General features: G+C 42.2%; 1 protein-coding gene across 1 annotated transcript in view; it reads left to right on the top strand.

The window, feature by feature from the left end:
• cldn19 (claudin 19) overlaps positions 1–24,770 on the top strand; it is a 40,677-nt gene extending 15,907 nt beyond the window's left edge. The window contains exons 3-5 of the mRNA XM_086040118.1: positions 9,930–10,014; positions 15,705–15,851; positions 19,482–24,770. Of these exons, the coding sequence (XP_085896244.1) occupies positions 9,930–10,014; positions 15,705–15,851; positions 19,482–19,518 (269 nt within the window). The 3' untranslated portion in view covers positions 19,519–24,770. The remainder of the gene's footprint in view (positions 1–9,929; positions 10,015–15,704; positions 15,852–19,481) is intronic.
• The last annotated feature ends 347 nt before the right edge of the window (positions 24,771–25,117 follow it).

Here is a 25,117-nt window from a genome sequence, read left to right on the forward strand (position 1 = left end):
TGGGAGCACCCATGGAGCGTGTGGCCGTTGACATCCTGGGCCCCTTTCCAATCACGGATCGGGGAAACCGCTACGTCCTGGTGGCAATGGATTACTTCACCAAGTGGCCCGAAGCTTATGCTGTTCCTGACCAAAGTGCAACTACTACTGCTGAACATTTGGTGAACGAGATGTTCTGCCGGTTTGGTGCTCCAGAGGAATTGCATAGCAATCAGGGGCGGAACTTCGAGGCCAAGGTCTTTGCCGATGTCTGCAAGAGACTCGGCATCAGGAAGACCCGCACCACGCCACTGCACCCGCAGAGTGATGGCTTGGTGGAACGGTTCAACCGCACTCTGGCCACCCAACTCGCCATCTTGACCAGCCGCCAGCAACGCGATTGGGACCTGCATTTGCCCTTGGTCTTGTGGGCGTACCGGACGGCGGTCCAAGAGTCAACGAGATGCACCCCGGCAGCCCTCTTGTTTGGACGAGAGCTTCGAACCCCTGTTGACCTGGTGTTCGGTCCTCCTCCTGAACCGGAGGTGGAGGGCGAGGCCGGCATGGACTACTATGGCCATCTGCGGGACCGACTGCGGGAGGTGCATGAGGTAGCCCAACAGACTCTGGGCCAAGCCGGCTGTCATCAGAAGAGGGCATATGACGCTCGCTGCAGAGGGAAAGACCTGGACGTGGGAGCACAAGTTTGGGTCTACAGCCCGGTGAGACGGAGGGGTTTATCTCCCAAGCTCATGAGCCACTGGGTGGGGCCGTGCACCATCCTGGAGAAACTGTCCGATGTGGTGTATCGGGTGCGACTTCTGAGCAGGAATCGGGGGGTGGTCCTCCACTGTGATCGGCTCGCCCCCTATCGACCGCGAGCATCCCCAGAGGTGGAGGCCATGGTCGAGGAACAGACAGAAGAACACCAGTCCTACAACTGAGGGTCCACCCCGACGGACTCGGCGTCCTCACAGACCCCCCGCCTATTTACGGGACTACGTAACCAGCTAGGTGGGGGCTGTGTAGCGATGCCGGGAGCGCGTCAGCCTTCCAGCATGCTTTGCTGATCCGCGTGATGCTATGCGGATCAGCATCTTGTGGATGACAGCTTGATTGGGCAAGTGTGTCTGTTGCCTTGGGTGTTGTTTCGACTGTCCTAATGTTTTCAGGAGTACAGCTCCGTTCGTTGGCCCGTGATAGCGTTGTTATTGCTGTTGCACCGTGACTGTGCATGATGTGTCGAGTGGTGACTTCCCTGCACCTGTCATTGTGTGGGATAGTTGTAAGTCGTTCTACTGCTTGCATAAATAAAAAGTGCTCTGTACCTCTCTCTGACTCGTGAGCGCCACACTGGTGTCAGAAGTGGGATTGCAGGATGGCAACCACTATCGAAGAGATTGAAGAGTTCATATCGCGCTTACTGATGGAGAGAGATAATATCGCACAGCAAACAGAACAGAAGAGACTAAGCTTTCCCGACGGAGCGAGTGAGCGACGCCTCCAAGATTGAAGAGCGGCAGTGATCGACAGGGTGGGGCGCCTTGCAGAGGCGACAAGCAACCCCCCGCGACACTCCTTGGAACGGAGAGCGGAAGAGGAGGTTACATATATATATATATATATATATATATATATATATATATATATATATATATATATATATATATATAGTAACTAAAAGTCTTTATGAAATTATATACACTTTTTAGGCATTGAAATCTTCAACAGCATATGATAAATCTCGCTATTTAAGTTAGAAGTTTTTGGCTAAAAAGACTGCTTTCTTCCTCGTCGAAGAAATATTCACAGTCGGATGATGCCGTTTTAAGTGTGTTATTATGTTAGACGTGCTACCTGGAACATAGCCAGCGATCTCGATGTAGCAATGTGGGCACACAACTTTGGGACTTATCCACGTACCTTTCCCCATCAGCGATTTTAACAGGAAAGCCAAAATATTCCCAAACAGGAGACCGCAGTGTACGGGGGGACCTTCGAGCTCTGGCTTGTTTGCATATGCCATAATAATGGCATTTATCCCATGCATTTATGATTCATCACGGCTTCATGTGTACTGACTACTCTTCTGTGCCCCCGCTCTCCTTTGCGTGCAACACTCAATAGCCTCCATGTGAAAACTCGTCTACTCATGCATAAGCTTGCGCTAATAATAAAAACTGATTAGAAACGATACGCAAGTGCATCAAACCAAACATGCCGTACTGAAAGGTATCAATATACCCACATATACCGTTGCAGCCCTAATATGTATACTTTATATATATATACAGGGGTGCACATAACTGGTGCGCATGCGCAACAGAAATCACTGATCCTTACTGTCATTTGAGTCGCACATTTGCGTACCTGTACACACTAGTGGTGCAGTGCAACAAATTATCTTTGATCCGTGATCGGTAAAGATCAAGCATCATTGTTTGGTTGGCGAAAAAAAAACACATTCACATTAAGGCAACATGATTAGTCCGCATTCAGCAGATCGAAGGTCACCTAAGTCGCATGTACGAGAGCGTTTTGCAAAAACACTCAACGAACACATTTCCTCCGCAAAGGCTAACTTCAAAATAATCATTGATGCCAATGCAATACCCTTAGTGGACATTTACTTTGAAGTTAGCCCGCGTGCTGGCGCAACAGTTATTTGCCCGATTTTGGGCCGACAGACGTGTCGCTGACAAACGTAGGTGCTCGTAGCCGGTTTTGAGTTGTCTTGACGTACCGTAGCCCATGTAGTGTGACATAATCAACGATTGGTCGTTTGGCATCTGGGACGCTTCACGACCACCATGACGAAATTCTGGCATGTCAGAATTTTTATTCGTCTTGCCGCTTATGTGATATGTCCTACGTCGTCCTTCGATTGGTTCTTCGGCATTGACCAATAGGAAGACAGTGCCGTCCTACTTATGACGAGCGACTGGATGTGGCGCGCACAAACAAACGGTATCCTGGTACAGAGTATTTAAAAACTTGAACAAATGGTGAAATATTGGAAAGTATATGTAGCATTTCAACTCATGCTACGTTTTTTTTGCTAACTGCAAAGCTAGTGGCTGATTAACAAGCGTGGTGTCATTAAACAAATTAGTTACATCAAGTTCTTTATGGAGAATAGACAGTCCATGCTGGCCACACAAAGAAAGAGTGACTCACAGTGACTCTGTGCCATGGTAGCCTTTTCACAGACTGGTCACTCATTCAAATCTATCCCCAAAGCAACAACAATTCAACAACAACTCGCTATTTTTCCTCGCCATGCTCTCTGCGGCCATCAAAGCCTCGCCGCAAAAAAATCGACTAAAGACAGACTGCAGACGAAAGACGGATTAAATACATGGGTTATTTTCTAAATGCTATCTATTTTAAAAAATTTCCTGTCATTCGTCAAAATATAGGTTTTTTTAAACCACTTTTCCTGACAGATTTTTTTTTTGCTCTGAACACCCTAGTGTTGGTCCTGTTGCAGGCAAACTTTTTCATTCCTTAGCCATTAGCCAGCAGGGCTCAAACTCAAAAATTGTCCATTCAAACCAAAGATTATGTTTTATTATGTTGTTCAGCTCGCAAAGATCAACGTGTGTCAGAGCCATATAGTGTATGTGAGTGGTTTCTTCCTTTGGAAAGAGTGGTTTCTTTCCTGCGGGGTCACTGATGGTGTCGTGGTACACACGCCTGGGTTTTGAGCGGGCAGCGTGGGGTCGGTTCCCGCTCAGTGATGGTGTCTGTGTGTGTGCCATGCGACTGGCTGATGACCAGTTCGGGGTGTAGTCTGCCTTTCGCCCATTGTCAGCTGGGATAGGCACCAGCACCTCAAACTTGTCAATGTCAACTTCCTCATGTTGTGGAAATATATTTTCTGTCCAAAAGAGGCACTGAGCACAGCAAATGAATTAAGTGCCTGTCATCTTTTCCTATGCTGTGGATTCCACTCATTAAACAACATTCGAGCCAGTGAAACAGTTGGCACGTCATCAGTGTTTCAACTCCCCTCATCTTAGCCTGCAGTGGCGTAGTTTAAATTGGATGCCACAATGTGGATTATAGGAGCCATTTCATGTACATATTTTGGTCACCAAGTTGACCGTTAGGTGTCACCGTTGTATGTGTTTATTCATATTTTTGAAAGGCTATAATGTGTCTGTGTAGCATTTTAATTATACCCAGCAGACCAATCACGTTTGTAAGAACAAACTCTTCATCAAAGGACTTATTTCACCATCATGATCAAGCGCATCAAACACGCCATGTGTTTGGTCCCCTGATTCCCACCTGTTCACCTGTTTTCTGAAGCTGAGCCGTGATTGGTCGTTACCTGAGCCCTGAGCATTTGTGAGGTCACTTTCAGTCAACAGAAGTGACAGAATGATCGCCCCCTGAGATGGCAAAAACGGGTGGATTTTGCTGCTTAACTCATATTCCACAAACCCAATATTAATCAGAATGCCGTGTTTCAACTAGTGGCCCTGCATAGAACATATTCTTGAAAAAAAATATGTTTGGGTTGACTTCCCCTTCAACTAGAATCCCGCGTTGCATTTTATCCATAGGACCTTGTTGATGTCATTGTGCAGAGGATAAAGTGAAGGCATGATTACCTCCAGCGACCGTGCTTCCGTTTTTGAATAGAAGTAGAAGGAGGCAATGTAGAAGATGGAGGCAGCGAAGAAGAAGCGGCAGCAGCAATGCCACTTTCGCTTTGCACAACGACAACGACAAGCGTTTAAAAGTGCAGGATTGTACCTTTGGATGAAATGTACGACGGCATTCTAGTTAAAGGGACACTTGGATGACCTTAACATTGGCACTTATATCAAAGGTTTGCATGTAAAAATGACATCAGTACTAAAATGCCCCCCCCACCCCCGCCCCAAAGACCCTGTAGTGATTTAGGAGCTTTTTTTGTGATTCGATTTATGACAAATTGCCCCGCCCCTTTTTGGGGCGGGGCAATTTGTCATAAATTGCTCTGTAAGTAAGTGACAGTGCTGCAGTGCTGTACTGAAATGTAAGGAACAGCATTGGATAAACATAAAACTAGACTAACAGTAGTGGGGAATGTTGAGTATTGCACGGTATTACAGTAGTGGGGGATGTTGGGTATTGCACGATATGAGCTCAGGTGCAGGACTGCACAATTGCACTACACAATGTAGAGACTACACAATGTTCTTGTTAAAGAGTCTGACAGCAGCAGGCAGGAAGGAACGGCGGAATCTCTCCTTTGCACAGCAAGGGTGTAACAGTCTGTCACTGAAGGTGCTGTGGAGTGCTGTTAGGGTGCCCTGGAGGGGGTGGTCCGGGTTGCCCAGCATTGATGACAGCTTGGCCAACATCCTCCTGTCCCCCACCGAGTCCACAGAGTCCAGGGAGCAGCCCAGGACAGAGTTGGCCCTCCTGACCAGTTTGTCCAGCCGCTTCTTGTCCCGGGCCGAGACGCCGCCTGCCCAGGTGACCACTCCCTGGAAGATGACCGATGCAACCACCGAGTCATAAAAGTTCCTGAGGAGTGTCCCCTGAACCCCAAAAGACCTCAGTCTCCTGAGTAGGAAGAGTCTGCTCTGACTCTTCCTATAGAGGGCGTCTGTGTTGTCGCACCAGTCCAGTTTATTGTTCAGATGAACACCCAGGTACTTGTAAGTTGAGACTCTCTCAACATCTGTTCCCCGGATATTCACTGGTGCAGGTGAAGAGTCCTGGCGCCTACCGAAATCCACCACCCTTTCTTTGGATTTCCCCGCATTGATTAGGAGGCGGTTCTGCTGGCACCAGTCGACAAAACCCTGAGTAAGTTCTCTGTACTCCCGATCATCTCCGCCTGTGATGAGGCCGACAATCGCAGAGTCGTCAGAGAACTTCTGCAGGTGACAGGTAGGGGTGTTGTAGTTGAAGTCCGAGGTGTAGAGGGTGAACAGGAAGGGAGCCAAGACTGGGGCCCCCGTGCTGCAGAGGAGCACGTCAGACACACAGTCCTGTGTCCTCACATACTGTGCCCGGTTTATGAGGTAGTCCTGGATCCATGTGGTGAGGTGGTGGGCCACCCCCGCCCGCTCCAGCTTGTCTCCCAGTAGGGTGGGCTGGATGGTGTTGAAAGCACTGGAGAAATCCAAGAACATGATCCTCACAGTGCTCCCCGCCATCTCCAGGTGGGAAAGTAAAGTGTGGAGGAGGTAGATGATGGCATCATCCACACTGATGCCAGGCTGATATGCGATCAGCAAAAAGAAGCAGTGTGCGCTCGTCCCAGCATAAATCTACGTAGCTCTGCTCACTTCCACGTTTCCTCATTCTCATATAAATCAGCCATGGAGAGAGGTTAATCCTTTTGATATGTTGAAGTGGGCATTAGTAGGGATGTCCACATAAATTTTGGTGCCAATTGATCGCCCTTTTTGGACGTTATAAGCAATGAAAATACAATGATGTCCAATAAAGAGTTTGTAATCGGTCCCTCCAGTGACTCCGACAGAATAAAGATAGAACGGTAGGGGGCGCGGAGATTTTCCTCATTAACAAGAGGCTTTATTCATTGAGTCATTTATTTCGTAAATTCTCCCAAATTTATTGATAAAATTGAAAAAAACTCTCTTCATTTTCACGATCAAAAAATATATAAAATGAACTTGTTGGTGAAAACATGGCAATTCCGGCCCAACCATCTCTTTAAGGTAAGTAAATTTTATGATAAAAATTAAAACTTTAACGTAGTTATTAGCAAACGTTCCGTCGTAATCGTCCGCCGCCGCGGTTGAAGATCACGTTCCTCTCACATTCTGCAGCTTGGTATTTATTCCTCATTTTGCATTTTTAAAGTTAAATTTGTTGGATAACAAGTTTTTAGAAGGAGGGGAACCATATCGGTTCGCAACGGCCTATTTAAATTCATGTCATGTCATCTTCCAAACCGCTTATCCTATACAGGGTCGCGGGGAGTTGCTGGAGCCTATCCCAGCCGTCAATGGGCGAAGGCAGACTACAACCCGAACTGGTCGCCAGCCAGCCGCAGGGCACACATAGACACTGTCACTGAGCGGGAATCGATCCCACGCTGCCCGCACACAACTCAGCCGTGTGTACCACTACACTATCAGCGGACATCCTATTTAAATTCATCAAATCCAAAAAGATAAATCCATACATTTACAGTTCAGAATCGTTCTGTAAATATCTAATTTTTCAACAAAGATAGGCGCAGCTTATATAAAGGAGTGACTTATATATGTTTTTTCATTATTTTTTTAACGAGAGTGGCTGTGCATCTTATATAAAGGTGCACCTTATAGTCCAAAAAATACCATCATTGTTCTCTATGTGTGGAACTGTATGCAGTTCAATGTGCAGCTATCATTATTATGTGTCAGAGTTGGTCTGCATAGTCAGCGGTAAGTGGGATTTGTTACAGTGAGGGTTGAACTCCACAAAGGTTGTCCTTTGCCCTTGATTCTATTTGTGACCTGTATGGGCAGAATTCCTAGGCAGAGCAGAGATATTGAGGGAATCTAGTTTGGTGGCCCCACTATTATGTCTGCTTTATGCTGATGATGTGGTTCTGTTGGCTTCATCAAGCCGCAATATTCAACTGTCTCTGTAGAAGTTTTTAGTAATGTGAAGTGGTTGAGATGAGAATCAGCACCTGATTTCGTAGGACCAACAAGCACACATTGAAACTCAATCCGCCACACCCCTCCCTCTAGAACAGATTTATTTCCCCTCATCGGCCCAAACTGCTGGGCCACATCCACCGCTGGATTCAACCCAAACTTTGGAGCCATCTACACACTGCAAAAACACCATCTCCGGACTCACCCCTGGACTGTACATCGCCCCCGAACGATGACTCGGCCCTGACTGCACAAAACCCAATGTCTATGAATGACTCCCTCCCAGATGTCATGTCATGTCATCTTCCAAACCGCTTATCCTATATAGGGTCTCGGGAAGTTGCTGGAGCCTATCCCAGGCGTCAATGGGCGAAGGCAGACTACACCCCGAACTGGTCGCCAGCCAGTCGCAGGGCACACATAGACACTGTCACTGAGCGGGAATCGATCCCACGCTGCCCGCACACAACTCAGGCGTGTGTACCACTACACTATCAGCGGACTCCCTCCCAGATTTCACCGACAAAATGAACAAGCTTGTATATTGGTATTCAACTCACATCACTTCCATCCCCCATGTTCTTGCCCTTAATTCCTGATCATTGTTCGACCACGCCCACAATGAAACTCACCAAAGAGCTATCTACCAAATGTCTGATTTCACCAAGATGCAGCAAACAGCCATCTACCTGCCGACCTTCTTCAGGTTTCCCCTTGAAGAAACCTAACTCCAGTTTGGTCTGATATGTTCTGAGTCCATACTGCATTTCCCCTATCAACAATATTTGTCCCTCCCCAGAATAAGTCAGGACCCACTGAAACTAAGGAAAGCTTCCTTCGTTCCTACTATTCCTTAGTTTACTGTATTCCTGTGATTACAAGTCTGCTAAAGAACTGAGAAGGAATACCTGTAAGTCTAGATCTACTAATCGAGTCAGGATACCTTGTCAAACTTTGAACAAGCCATTGTGTTATGATACTGTGTCTGGGTTTGGGTCTTTCCCTCCTTTATGTTGCTAGTCACTTTGTCCTTTATTTGGTCACAAAGTGTTGGGTGTTTTTTTTCTGTATGTAAGCTGGAGTTACTCACACATTGTCAGAACATTTTTGCCTTCCATGCCCTGCTCTGCCTTGCTCTGAATTTTTGCAAATAAAGAATTTTACTTTTCCATTTTTGTCTCATGTCTGCTTTTGGGTCTAATTCCTGCTCCACCCATGACAGTACGTTTTGATCAGTCATGGCCTCAGCAGACTCAAATAAACGTATTCCAACAAGTCTTGAGGGCACTGGGGGCTCTGCTCGGCACACGTGATCACCTTCTGAAGGAGGTTATGGACTCTATTCAGAACCTTTCCACGACCGTCAACTCAATGGCCACTCAGTTGACATCCAGCGCTCAACTAAGGCCTTCATCACCTACTCCAGCCCAGCCTCACACCTCCAATCAGGGAGCAATTGACTCACTGATGACTGCAGTGTCTTTTCACCGGGAACCCAACCCTCCTTCACCAGAACATTACTCAGGAGAGGTAGGAGCTTGTGGCCGATTCCTGTTGAAATGTTCCTTGGTTTTTGAGCAACAACCTACCACATATTCGGATGATCGCGCCAAATTGGCCGATGTGGTTCATTTGCTTCAGAAGAGCAGGGCAGTGGGCCAATTCCTTGTGGGAGTCAAACCCAGAGACACTGGAATCATTTGCTTCTTTTTCTGAGGAGATGCGCAGAATCTTTGATCAGCCCTTCATTAATCAGTCATCAGGCAAACGGCTGATGTTATTACATCAGGGCTCTCAGTCAGCTGCAGATTATGCCATCGAGTACAGGATTTTAGCCTCTGAAAGTGGATGGAATGAGGCTGGACAAGTTTTATATGTGGATTGTCCGAGGAGCTGTTGTCTTGAGCGGTTAATCTCCTTAGCGATTCGGATTTACAATCGCGTCGGAGTGCGAGACCTGCCCGCCCTTTCTCTTCACCTGCCGCTGCTCCTCGACTGGTCACCCAGCCTTTCACGAGCCCAGAGACACTTGCTTCCGCCGGGGAAGAACCCATGCAACTTGGCAGAACCCGCCTCTCACAGGAGGAACGCACCCAACGGGTTGCGCATGGTCTTTGTGGAAATTCTGGGCGCATGTGGAAGTTCCGGGCACTTCATAAAACCTAAATATATTTATTTATTTAACTTAAACCAACCATGTATAATACTTCTGAACACATTCTAAAACAAATAGGAATACATGTTATGTTATTTTTTCAATAAACTTTCACAGGCCTGATAAAATGGCATGGTGGCATGGATCTTGCTAAATCCTTTCTTTTCTCACAGGTCTGTGTACATTGGTTGCTGTCTCCTGGTACGCAACACAGGTGTCTTATCAGTTCTTCAACCCAAATACCCCAGCCAATGCCAGGTATGTTTAAAAGATTTTGCTTCCTCCTTTACTTCAAAATCCATCCATCATCAAGGGGTTCTGAAAAACATGTTTGAGCAGCCTAATACAGATTTTACACATAATGAAGTATATGTCACAAAGTTAAAAAATAGAAGTTAAGTTATCCCTGGCTGTTTCCAGTATGTGTACAATACAATACAATGCAATACAATTTTATTTGTATAGCACATTTCACAACAGTTAGAGCTGCAGCAAAGCACTTAACATACAAACAACAAAATAGCCATAATACAACAAGTGAATCAATAAATGTACATAAAACACTATATACAATGGACACCGGATAAGAGATGAAAATTTCAGGTCTCAGGTCGGATCAAAAGCCAGCGAATACAAATGTCAAATACAGCGTCTTCAACCGGGTTTTTTAAAAAGTGGACAGAGAGGGGCTTGCCTAGCATCCAATGGGAGGTCACTCCAAAGGGAAGGACCAGCAGCTGAAAAGGCGCGATCCCTCTGAGGCTCCGCTTAGTCCTCGGCACCTCGAGCAGCGCCGTGTCCGCAGACCTGAGGCTGCGGGAAGGTGTGTAGGAGTGGAGGAGCTCGGAGAGGTACGCCAGGGCGAGGCCATTTAATGACTTATAGACAAATAGGAGATCTTAAATTGAACGATAAAATGCACTGGGGGCCAGTGAAAGGAGGCCAGGGTTGGTATTATGTGCTCAATCTTCTGAGCTCCAGTTAGTAGGCGGGCAGCAGCATTTTGGAGCAACTGGAGATGTTTGAGAGAGGACTGGCTGACTCCAAAATAAAGTGCATTACCGTAATCTAGCCGAGATGTAACAAAGGCATGGATGACTGTTTCTAAGTGCTGTTAGTGGCCTGTTCAAAGCACATTAAAAACCATGCCCCACCACATTTTCATGAGTTTTAAAAACATTTGTCTTTAGTTCCAACAAAATGCGTTAACTAGAATAAATATAGCGTGTAAAAGTATATTTACCGGTGATATGCAGTATGTGAAACAAGGCATCGCAACACTAATGGACACAAAGGGCTTTGTTTGAATTAATTTTGATTTGCTGATCCAATGCAAGCGAAGTCTTTATACTAGGGGTTCTTAAGCTTTTTGGAGGTATTGTACCCAACAAGTTTAATATGTGCATTTGCCGAACCGTCGAACCTTTCCCAATTGGGGGATATGTATATATATATATATATATATATATAAATATATATATATATATATATATATATATATATATATATATATATATATATATATATATATATATATATATATATATATATATATATATATATATATATATATATATATTAGGGATGGGACGAGATCTCGTGCTACAGGATATCGCGGGATTAGAACCCACGAGATTTCTCGTCCCTGCACAGCACGAGATCTATTTTCTTTTGACGGTGTTTTGGAGTCCAGGCGAATATAGCAGATGTCCTAAAAGGAGCTGTCACTGAATGGGAACTTCCGAGGCCAAATCACGGAGTCGCTGTTGTGACCGACAACGCTCGCAACATGGATGTGGCGATACGTGAGGCTGGCTTTGAGCCACACATTAAGTGCTTATCGTGCAGGCAATGAATGCAACGCTAGTGCAGCTGGTCTAAAGTTGGCCGCGTATCATGTTTGTTTAGACGTGTCAAGCGTGTAGTATCTTTTTTTCACCGATGCTCAACAGCAGCAGCACTTTTGACGTCTAAATAAAGACAGCTCGAGCACCCCGCGCACAAACTAATTATGGACGTAATCACTCGCTAGAAAGACTCTTTGGACATGATGGCTCGCGATCTAGAGCAGCGGGGTGCCGTATCTGCAGCTCTGAGGAGCCCAGAACTACTACGAGTAGCAGAAATCTTGACACGGACCCAGTGACATTCCTCTTGTTGAAGATCGACTGAGAAACAAGTTGAACTTTACAATACAATACAATTTTCTTTATATAGCACATTTCATAACAGCTAAAGCTGTAACAAAGCACTTTAAAAACAATACAATAAATAAAAAAACAATAAGAGGCAGTGATACATCTATTAATAAATATATCAATACATATTAACAAATATATAAAATATATGATAAAAAAATATAAATAAATAAAGCCAATATATTAACATAAAACACTACATACAATTGAGTTACTGCCCCATGAGCACAGTTGGATTTTGTCAAAGTATTCAGCAAGAGGAAAGATCTCAGCTTTAGCTGTTATTGCAGCAATATTTGAGAGCATGTAACGAAAGTGACTCCTGTTTGCATTTGCACTTTAGAGTTAGATGATTAATTTTCTTGCAGTCTGTTCGATAAAAAACATTTTCAAAACTGAAAAAATTACATTAGGCAACGCAGCAATATGACGCATTATTCCCTCTGAAATATTTGTATTCGTTCCTTCTTTCAAATGCATGCAGGGACTTTTACAATTTGCCAAGTGCTCCCAGGTTTGAACCAGACACATTGAATTGTTAAGTGTGGCTGCCTCACTTTTCACTATTGAGGAAACAAGTTACTCTATTCAAAATATATAATATAAAATATCATGTAAAATTTTCCATTACCCTGCAAAACAAGGAAGTTTGATATCCACGCACTACTGTTTTGTTTCTGTATTGTGATTGTTTTTTAAAATGCAAAATCAGAGGGCGGAATCAAACCCACGACCTTTGCACTGTGAGGTGGACGTGCTAACGAGTCGACCACTGTGTACACTCAGTACATTATCCATCCATCCATTATCGATACCACTTATCCTCACAAGGGTTGCGGGGCGTGCTGGAGCCTATCCCAGCTGTCTTCGGGCAGTAGGCGGGGGACACCCTGAATTGGTTGCCAGCCAATCGCAGGGCACACAAAGACAAACATCCGCACTCACAATCACACCTAGGGGCAATTTAGAGAGTCCAATCAACTTACCGTGAATGTTTTTGGAATGTGGGAGGAAACTGGAGTACCCGGAGAAAACCCACGCAGGCACGGGGAGAACATGCAAACTCCACACAGGGAGGCCGGAGCCAGGATCGAACCCACGACCTCTCAACTGTGAGGCGGACGTGCTAACCAGTCGACCACCGTGCCTCCCCTCAGTACATTAATCTTCCGATTAAAAAAAAAATTAATAAAAAAATAGAGAGAACAAATGTGAATTAAAGCACACGTTGATTATGGACATGTGTATGTAAATTTGTATGAAACAATAAAATGTCCATGTCACAATGAACGGTTTCTCTAATTGATACACATTAACTGAGTATTTCATAGATTTAGCATTACCCTTTGAAAAAATTCGGAGCGTTGCAAAATCTTGAAGAAGGCGAATATGATGTCATCAAGCCACGTCTTCGACTTGCCGGCTGTTAAGTGTGCTCGTCGTGGTTTTTCTTCTGATTCATTTAGTTTTCCCTTTAATTGAACAATAAAAACGAGCGACCACTACTTAACGACAGCTTGTCATTGCCATTTTCAGAGTTTGAAGACAACGCAGCTGGGCCAGTGATGTCACGCACGCACTAGGTCAAACGACCAGTGGGCGGACCCAGCTCATGAAAATATTGAGTTTTCTGAATTTTTTTGAGGCCTTATCATTACACAGGAACTTTTTTTTTTGTGACCCTTACACTTTAGAGCGGAAGTTAACCCTAACATATTTTTTTCAAGAATATTTTCCCAGCATGCCCACTAGTTAAAACACGGCATTTTGATTAATTTTGCGTTTGTGGAATATAAATTAAGCAGCAAAATGCACTCGTTTTTAGCCATCTGTGGGGGCGGACATTTTGTCTTCTGTCGACTGAAAATGTGATCTCAGAATGCCCTGTTTCAACTAGTGGACTTGCATAGAACATATTCTTGAAAAGAATATGTTTGCACTGACTTCCACTTTAAGCATATCAGTAAGCACAGAAAAAGAAACTAACAAGGTGATTATTTTATTCATTGTTACTTGGAATTTTCTGTACCTGTGTTGCCTTTACTGAGAGTGTTCCTGTGTTTCTGACTTGATAAGGAGTCACTGTCAGTAGGCAGTATCACATTTTAAATGCTGAAAATAAGAAATATGATACTGTCAAATTAGTGAGCAGACTGTGTACTGTGAACGTTCCAGAAATACAGTGAGGCTTACTGCAGTGCTGTGAGCTTTCACACAATATTGCAATCAATATTCTACTGTGACACATATCATACCGTGACATCAATATCGTGACAAAACCAAACCTTCATCTTTTGATATTGTTGTCACAGGCCTGTCTGATGAAAATGTAATTTCAGCCCCGATATGATTGTTAGGAAAAAATGTGGTTGCTGACCCTGTATTACACAAAGTGAGTAAGTGCAGTGTGTGAGAACGCGGGGATGGAATGGATTACCAGAGCATTCCACCTAGCCGACGGACTGGTTCGCCTATCTGCCTATGACGGACGCAGACGGAAGCGCTCACGAAAGTTAGAATGATAGACGAACCGACTGATAGGCGATTGCTATTTGATCCGGCTTGACAAAAAGGTGGATTGACGGACGGCAGAAGGGTACGCAGGCTGCAGACGGAAGGTGATAAACGAATGCCCCGCTCTGCGGATTACATTCGTCAATCAAGGTATCAAGTGCGTGCATAGCATGCGTTGACACCAATGACTTGGATGGAAAAAAAAGTTGAGTAGTGTTGGCCTACCAAATGTGTAATGCCAAGCCATTCTGCCTGGGCATCATTAGAACCTTTCAAGGATTCAAATCTTCAGCTGCGCTTGCGTTCCCGCCATTCAAATATGTATTAACCAGGAATGAACTTATCAAACACAGATTGTTCACTTAAAGGTAAGGCAGAAAAGTACATTTCGTTGTTTAAAAATTTATGAAGCACTATGTAGTTTTGAGTATTTTGGGGATAGCAGATTACCAGGAGGAACATGCATAATCATAATGACACAGCGCCAGAGCTCCTGATAAAATCTCCAAGGCTCTTCTGTTTAGGAAAGTCGCCAGTCTTGCAATAAACCTAACTCGCTTATTTACTTTTGAACAAACCTTTTGAGACATTCTTTCTCCTGATAATTTGCTATCCAAAAGACAGCCCAAATAGGTCACTCCATCCTTTGCTGCGATCTCACAATCCCCAAACATTACTCTAAAACCTTGGGATTTTGCTAAACTAATACTTGAACCAAATAGGATAGATTCTGTTTTTCCAATATGTAATGATAGCCTGTCAGCCAAGAGTTGATTCTACTAAGCTTCTGACAAAATGACTTTTCAATCTCCCTTTTGTCCCGATACGAAACTAGTAGAGCATCAGCATCAGCAAAAAGGAACAATCACAGGCTGCTGTGACGAAGTAATGTTGAGATGTTGATCATGTAATGAGAGTAAAGCGGTAGGAATGGATAAGCTCATTCTCAAACATGTAGGTGTAAGCGGGTAATTCATTACTACTGATTGGGTTGACTACTGTTTTACTTTCTCTTTTCATGTTTTTATTGATGCTTACTTTTATTTCTAGGTTTGTTTTGTCTTTTTCACCCCTCACAAGTGTACTAGGAACAGTTTGTTCTTTTATTTTATACATGTTGCAAAAGTATTGTCTAAGGCAATGTCTTTTGTAAAGTTACAGGTTCATCTTGCCCCTATGTCCGTCAAAAGATTTTTTTTTGTTTTACAAGTATTTGCATCTGTCTTTCCTGCGCAGGTATGAGTTTGGCTCAGCACTCTTTGTGGGCTGGGCAGCAGCAAGTCTGACTGTACTAGGGGGCTCCTTGCTGTGTTGTTCCTGCTCCAAAGACGACATGCAGGGCCAGCAGTATTACCGCCAATCACAGCCTTCCACGGCCAGGGAGTATGTGTAAAACCCAACTCACTCCCTTAGTCAACAAATCAAAGAGTTTACTGGGGAATATTACAGACAAGACAGCAATTCACTTTTGTTCTACAAACTCCATAATTACAGTGTGATAGTCACACTGAAGCATCACTTAACAACTATCACCACTAAAATGTAATGCGAATGTGCCAAATATGATGACAACAAACTTTCATTCTGAGCATAACCTAATATTCTGTAAATTACAGTACATGAAAGGCTCGTGTTGCACAATTTGGAGGTGAACTTATGATTGTAAATGTGTATCCCAACCTCATGTTTAGCAGAATCAAACCAGAAGTAGGACTTGTCTTCAATACACTGGTGGACCTGAACAAAATAGAAACGCTAGATTGAATTGAAATAAGAATCTTTAAAAAAAAAAAGAAAAAAAAAAGACATTTAACCACATAATACTAAATCTCAATCTTTTGACCCGAAAATAAATACAACAAATAAGTCTTCTTTTGACAGGTACTATGCAACTGTCAATAAGTGAAATTATGTGAAGGGTCAACTCCGTGTTGTGTATAATATCCACACACTGAGTGAAATCATGACCATTCCAAATAATATAATGACTGTCGTTAAATGACAGTCAGATCATGCAAAATGTGATTCTGTTTTAGCAGTGGAGTCGCATTTCAGATTTAAAATGGACTTAGCTGTTAGAAATATTATAAATGGTTGTTTAGTCAGATATCTATCAATTTTATCCTGCACATAACACAAAATAATAAATGAATAATAAAGTTATATCACAGACACAAGACAAAGCAGCTAATGAATGCCCTTTTTAACATTGGCCAGAGTCTATTATCAAGAACAATTACCATACAGCCAAAATATTATGCTGTGATAGAAAGAAATATTCACTGGTTTATGAGTGTTCATTAAAGCAATATTATTAAAGCACATATTTTGTCCCTTTAACTATTGATTGTCATAGAGTAATATTTACTAGGGCGGCACGGTGGTCGACTGGTTAGCACGTCCGCCTCACAGTTCAGAGGTCGTGGGTTCGATCCCGGCTCCGGCCTCCCTTTGTGGAGTTTGCATGTTCTCCCCGTGCCTGTGTGGGTTTACTCCGGGTACTCCGGTTTCCTCCCACATTCCAAAAAACATGCATGGTAAGTTGATTGGACTGTCTAAATTGCCCCTAGGTGTGATTGTGAGTGCGGATGTTTGTCTTTGTGTGCCCTGCGATTGGCTGGCAACCAATTCAGGGTGTCCCCGCCTACTGCCCAAAGACAGCTGGGATAGGCTCCAGCACGCCCGCGACCCTTGTGAGGATAAGCGGTATAGATAATGAATGAATGAATAATATTTACTACTCGTTGAATACACTGAGCATTGAGCCAGACCCTATTCACAGATTTCCATCTGTCATATGGATGACATAAAGATGACAACTACTCACAAACATATTGACAATTAACATCCTCCTACCTAACTTGACACAGATCTTTGCAAATACTATAGGCCTAGATGGACATCGGATTGCGCCATCTGATTAATGTAGCGAACACCATCGTGACATTGGATCCCGTCGGGAAGCCTCTGTTGGGCGTTTCAGCATGTTGAATCAGCGTCATAAATCGTGACATCTGATTGGCTGTTAGCTAGCGAATCAGCGCACAGGGCAAGAACAGGAATTGACGAATGCGGATAAACAGTGAGCACACCTTTGCCGCCTTAATCTTCTTACAAGTACAAAGAGCTAGGATTGATCGCACGAAGCGAGAGATGTGTCAAGAGCGTGAGGGTTTGCTTCGCGTGGGAGTTCATCGTGAGCGAAAAATATAGCAGAATGCATTGTTTACGTTTTAATATCCCGCCCCCGCCAATAGATTTCGTGTTGGCTGTTTCTAACCATGTGGAATAGTGACTACCTCCGCCAATGGTATGGAGGGGTATTACATCTCACCCATGCGCAGTCGGCACAACGCTTACACAGTTGGCCGATGTCGGATTGGTCTATTTAGGCCTATGAGGTGTAGCATAAAATTTGTTGCGTAATCTACCCTGCGTAAATCAGTATGTTCTCTGAGAATAAAAATAAAGTTTAATTCCCCCCAAATATTTGAGTGCCACTTTAAAATACTGTACGGTGTTTGTAAACATTTAAAAGTCCACAAATACAATGAATTAAATGAAAATATTGAAGAATGGCGTGGTTGGCAGCTCTTGGGAGAAGGCAATTATTGCACCCATCAGTCTTTCGGTATGTTTGTTATCCATAAATGTCGTCTGCCATTCCCAGTATTGAAGCAGTTATCCTTCAAGATGATGTATTATAGGTAAATGCTGAAGCAATTCAAGTATACCATATTGTAATTTATCACAGATTGCATGTCAAGGGAAGATGAATTTGGAAGGGCAGATGGACCATGCTGAAAATAAATAAAATTAAAAAACGAGACAAGAACAGAGCAAGAAAAATTTAAAAGGCAAGTCTAAACTGCCAAGAGAATGGAAGACATGCACATGACTACTGTTGGCATTTTGTGACAAGTATCCTCCACGGACAACAAAGAGACAGCTGGAGAAGAAACAAATGTAGGTCGAGAGATGGCTGGTTGACACAGGGGGCATGTCAGACATGATCAGATCAAACAAAAAATATGAAAGCATGAGACAGACTAGAGAAAAGTTAGGAATAGACAAATTAAAATATTCTTTTAAAGACAACAAAAAACCCTAAAAGATCATAACTTTAAATTGTGCAAGCCGCAACCATTGTGAACACTTTTGGATTTTGGGGGAGCCGGTGACAAACATACAAGTGAGTCGAGTGATGGTCTATGGCAGCGGTGTCAAACTCATTTTTTGTCACGGGCCACATTAAATTTATGGTGTCCCACGGAGGGCCGTTACGTCTGTGAACCCATATAAATGTAGGGTCGCCTTATATGATCGTATATACACAACAAATTGATGGACAACGAGTTTTGCAATCACAAGTCAGTAAAGTGTTTGTTTGACTCTTTTTCCAATTTATTTTAAGGGGGGTTTGGTAACAAATGTTTGCAATATTTGATAGGTAGTGCTAAAAGTGAAGGCAATTTCAAAGAAACATGTCAAGTCCTCACATGATTTGCCCTCGTGGTCCGCCTAAAAGGATGTCGCGGGTCGGATCTGGCCTACGGGCCTTGAGTTTGACACCTGTGGTCATCACAGTTGTGTAAAGGTCACTTGCAAGAATCGTACTCTAATTGTCTCAGGTTACTTCATTCAATAAAAAGTAAAAATTCTCTAACATTTTCAAGTTATGTTTCTTCCTATTTGTCATGTAAACCAAAGCAGAAATGACCAAATGCAGATGTTCCAGTAAATGGCACAAGATATTCAATAAAGTGCAGTTTCAAGGTCAAATCGGTAGAGTTGTCAGTGCTCTACCAGTTTGAAATGTTTCAACCTCAACAATTCAGGAGTTATTTTTCTCTATCTAGAATTAGAACACGGTATTATAGCATATATCTGATGCAATATATGAAGATGACAGAATTTTTAATTCAGCTACATTATGGTTCATCAGACAGGTTTATCGATTGTATACACTTCTGTCTTTTAATACTCTTCTTCTCTTACTTCTCTCTAATTCAGGGCAGAGTTGTTGAGTGAAACTAGTTTCCCTGACTGATCTGCTTTTTATCAAGGATTTTCCAAGCGTCCCACTACACTTTCTTCTTTTTCCTGTTGCCTTTGACTCACATACACTATTTCTGACAGAAATATATATAGATATATATGCATTTAAGATTTTATCAGTCTTATCATGGACCAGACCTCCATCTTTTGAATTTTGGTATTATTGACATGAGCAAATCTGCTTGGTTGTAAAATCATTGCTGTCCATTTGATTTTATCTAACACAATCCACCAGCTGCACCTCCTGTTCAACATTGCTCTGAACGTTCAACTGTGATTTCTCATGTTGAATTGTGATTTCAGTTTCGTGAATATGAACTCTGCTTTGTTATTATTATTAAAACACACACACAGGTTTTAATAATAACCAATTTGGCCCTTTTGGAATATAGACTCAATGTTAGCTATAGCCTACCAGAGCAAAGGGAGAAGTACATTGGAACTGCCAAAGGTTGAACACAATCCATTCCAGGAGGCAAGGTGGCCTCTACTTTTCTCTTCAGAAATAATGCAAATAGTAATAAACAGGGTCAAACTGGCATCATGGACCACATTTTGTTCTGCAACCAAAAGATATAAAGTAATTCAAACTGCCGAACAAGTGTAAGAGCACTATTTAAATATCCATTCACTTTACTTTCCTTTAATTTTTACTCTGCTGTCTGCAGCCATGTCGGCATTGCAAAAGAGAATCTGTACTGAATTGCCTTTCCTGGTTAAATAGAGGTGAAATAAATTACTGACAAATGAGGACGGCATACTGTACGTATGGTGTGAAGGTATTTCTTAACTCAGAGGCCCAGAATTGAATGTTTTTAACATTGTTGCACCAATGAAAAAAATACAAGTGATTATTTACATTGCATCTTTTGGAGTAAATGTTGCAGAAAAGACACAGACAAAGTCCATCATCCCCAAAAAATAGGAGTACTTTAATGTTCTGAAGATGTTCTGCAGACACACAATATGATAATGTCGAGCATGATTGTGCTTCGAACACACAATTTCTGTGTGGGTTAAAGGAGACACTTTTTTTCATATTTGAAAACAATCCCAGGTGTTACTACAAGCGAGAGACCGGTGTTCTTTTTTCAGGGCCGATGCTGATTATTGGTCGTCAAGGAGGCAATAACGAATATTTGGAGCCGATTTTAATTTTCAGTAAAAAGGAAAATATTGGCATCTAAATCTAAAACAAATAAATAAATAAAACTCTTAACTGTCTTTAAGCATATGTTTATTGAACAATTTTTCAAATTCGCATATTTTTTGTCCCATTATTATCACAACACATTTTTGACAATATACATCTTTGTTATAAAATTCTAACAAAAAGTTCAGGGAACACCTAGGGTTTTCAGCACGTCTCAAAGAGTTAAATGAAAACAAACAAATAGCTCCATATAATTTTCTACAGTACATGAAGTCCTCCAAAATTTCCAAATGTGAAATGTTCAACTTTCACATATCTTTGTTTTGATTTCAAGACAGTTTTAAATTGATTTATTATTGGGCATCAGATTGTTAAATAAGGCTGATGCCGATATTCATCAAAACGCACAGATAATCGGTCCATCCCTAGTTACTACCTTGTCTGTGACATGTTTACAAGTAAGTACTACTGTATTTTTCCGGACCATAAGCCGCTACTTTTTTCCTAGGTTTTGAACCATGTGGTATATAGACCAGTGCGGCTATTCTGTTGATCTTTCTTCCACCGCTAGGGGCGCTCTAACTGGAATTACAATACAATACAGCACAATTGCCATTAAGAGGATGTAACTGCAAGTGGAGGAGTGCAACAGGCGAGGGCGCTATGCACTAGGTCAGGGTGGCCAAGTCCTCAAGAGCCACAATCCATCCCTGTTTTAGGTTTATCCCTACAACAGCACCTGTTTGAAATGATCAGCAAGATTTGTAAAAGCCTGATAATGAGTCTGATGATTTGAACCAGGTGTGTTGCCGCAGGGATAAACCTAAATCAGGCTGGATTGTGGCTCTAGAGAACCGGACTTGGCCACCACTGCACTAGGTTATGAATTAGGTGGTATGCGGACGTTAACTCACAAACTAGAGTGGCAGCGGGCAGTGAAATTAAGATAAGTACTGTTTATTTTCTCTTGGTTCTGTTCCCTTTTAATCAGCAAAGTTGCTGCCATGTTAAAAGGAACTGTTGGAAAGAATCTGTTCAGGTACATACATGTTTGTAAATTTACGATTCAAAATAGTTCTCTAAATAAAGTAAATCTATTACATTCTTCAACATAGCAGATGACTTCATGGGTTTCAGTGAAGATGATTAAAGTGACTTGTGATTTCAAACGCAGGAGAAATGAAGAAAAATAAATACTATTAATCAGCAAAGTTACTGCTATGTTAAAAGGCACTGTTAGGAAAGAATTTGTTCTGGTACATACAAGTACATTTACAATTCAAAATCGTTCTGTAAATACAATAAATGTCTCATTTTTTTAACATGGGTGCAGTTTATATAAAGGTGTGGCTTATCTATGTTTCTTTTCATTATTTTTTAAATAAGAGAGTGGGTGCGCCTTATGTAAAGGCACGGCTTATAGTCCGGAAAATACGGTAAGTCAATTTTATTTAAGTAAACAGCACTTCTCACAGAGAGAAGTGAGCAGCTTCTACTTGTGGAAGCGGGAGCCTGGAATGTGAAGGAAACAGCAAATGCTCCAAAAGACAAAAGCATAGAATGTATATTCACTCGTGGAGGCAGAACTAAATCACTGAGGCGATGCGCCTTCTCAATTAGTGTTGCAGATCAATGTTTGTGGCACATGATCACTTGCAACAAATACAACTCACCAAAAGTGTCAGATCTCGAGGTGTCAACTCATGGCCGGAGAAACTCGGTGATATAAATTTCCGTATTTTCCGGACTATACATCGCGTTTTTTTTTTCATAGTTTGGCCAGGGGTGCGACTTATACTCTTGAGCGACTTATGTGTGAAATTATTAGCACATTACTGTCATGGCTTGCTAGTGCTGACTTGTATTTATGATGTTTTGCCTCCCTCAGCAGGCGCTTTAGCGCTAAAGCGCCTGCAGAGGGAGACAAAACATCATAAATACAAGTCAGCACTAACAGCCCATGACAATTACTTCTATATCATTTCACATGTTATTGTAACCCACATAAAGAAACATAAGATAAACCATGAATAATTTAAACGGTTAGTCTAATGTTTTGTTAAATAAGTAATTAAAAATAGTATGACAAAAAGACAATTTGACTGTTAAGGCCTTGCTAGTCGAGGAAGCCAGCTTATCCAAACAGCTAAACATTCACAAACAAACTCCACAGACTCTAGGTGTGCAGCTAAGTTGCCTGTTCATATTGTGAAACTGCACAAGAAACAGAAAATACTATAAATCTATGCATTACATACACATGTATTTTCATAGAAATGAACAAGATGAGCCTATGCTAACAATCAGTGATCACGATTAGCATTAGCGATAGCGATTAGTATGTTCAGTCAACAACTTTCAATCATCCACAATTCAGCTCGTATATAAATGTCATTACACACAATTGTCTAACTTAGTTTCAGACGATGGTTGAACAAGAACGAACCACAAACAGGCAGACATGCTAATGATTAGCGATCCCGATTAGCATTAGGATAGCGATTAGTATGTTCAGTCAACAACACAGTACAATCATCCACAATTCAGCTCCTATATAAATGTTGCATGCCATTACACACAATTGTCTAAGTTACTTACAGACGATGGTTGAACAAGAATGAACCACAAACAGGCAGGTTCCTGCCTCTGGATGGGGTATTGAATCATGCAGCCACACACGTAAGAAGCCGAGCACAGAGGAGATGAAGACATAATCACGACCGAATACCTAAATACTTTTGGAGAATTGGAAACATTCTACATGGTCGGGGAAAAATAAAAGACTTATTTAATCGATCTACAGTGGTTTTGGTGAGTTTAAAGTTATCTTACAGTAACTTTCTTGTATGCTACATGTGTGACTGTTACCTAAATGTTACCATCGTAGCTCGTTGGAAATTATGTGTACTAAGCGCACAATTTCCTCCCAAAATGCGACTTATACTCCAGTGCGACATATGTTTTTTTCTTCTTTATTATGCATTTCGTGGCTGGTGCGACTTGTACTCCGGAGCGATTTATAGTCCGGAAAATACGGTAGTTCCACTCTCATGTCACAATGTAACGAAATTTAGAACGGCTTGCTCAGCGATGCATTTTGGGAAATGGGCAGCTCGTAAAAAGATTGACTTTGTTGTATCATTTCACATTTGATGGGCAGCCGTCTACATCAGTGGTTCCACTTTACTTGGAAGACTTCTACCACTATGTTGACGGCAATGCTTTCTCCCCGAGGAGTAAAAATAGTGATGAAATACTTTATGGGAATAGAATGATTTTGCAATCATTTCACTTTTTGAAGAACTCAAAGTGTATTAAATTATTTTAGAGGATCGATCAATTGTCATTAAAATGGGTTTCATTACATTCGGAATGGTCTTTTATGGCATCAAAATAATAACTGGTGCAATTTTGGTTTTACTCAGGATTTTTTCATTGGCATTTCCTTGGATTTACACACTGTATGGTATATGTGAAATTACATAACTAGACCTGACATAACACCCAATCATACGTTTTAGATGTCAAGCATATTGGATCATGCCTCCGTATGGGGTTGTTTGCCTGTACCCAGATGGAATGGAGTATTCAGATATGAATGTTTTTCTTTTGTTTCAGTGTTTTAAAAAACAATAAACAATAGAATAACAGTTGTGTACTCGAGATGACCACCAGTCCTGCCTCGCTGCCTCATGTACCAGTTTGCAGAAAGAAAAAAATAATTGATGTATCGCCTATTTAGCATATATACCCATTTCCTTGGGAATAAAGAAAGTGGATTAGCTTGGTCCATGAATCCCTTGTTTTGTCTTATACCACCTCCTGACATTCAATGTGTTCCCACACGTAGTTCTTCTTCTAAAAGATAAGACAACTTTTAGTAGTCTCACAATGGGGAAATTTGAATTGTTTCAGCAGCAATAGTGGATAATAAACATTCACCTGTACACAGTATAAACGGAACAGAGGTTCACACAGTGATTCCCTTATGAAGAGGCCATAAATAAATATCTGATTTAATTTGCAGCTAACAGAGAAGACATTTATGCAAAAAGAAGCACAAAATTCAAATAAAAACCACTATGCATAAATGTTGTGCTGTTGTTCCTTTTGTAAACTCTGACAGCTACAGTTATGAAGCAGCAGCAGAATCTCTCCTCCACATAGCGCCAACGTGTAAAAGTCTGCCGATGAACTTGATTGACGAAGGAGCTTTGCAGTACTGTCAGAGTGATTTGATGGGTAAGGTTTTGAAGCATGGATGACACCTTAACCATCATCCTCACGTCCCCCACTGTGTCAGCTGAGTCCAGGGAGCATCCCCGGACCGAGAATCATCCATCCATCCATTATCCAATCCGCTTATCCTCACAAGGGCATGCTGGAGCCTATCTCAGCTGTCTACGGGCAGTAGGACACCCCGAATAGGTTGCCAGCC

The sequence above is a fragment of the Filicampus tigris genome, chromosome 9 (genome assembly GCF_054856515.1).
Source record: "Filicampus tigris isolate MCC_2025a chromosome 9, RoL_Ftig_1.0, whole genome shotgun sequence".
In the NCBI taxonomy this organism is placed as follows: Eukaryota; Metazoa; Chordata; class Actinopteri; order Syngnathiformes; family Syngnathidae; genus Filicampus; species Filicampus tigris.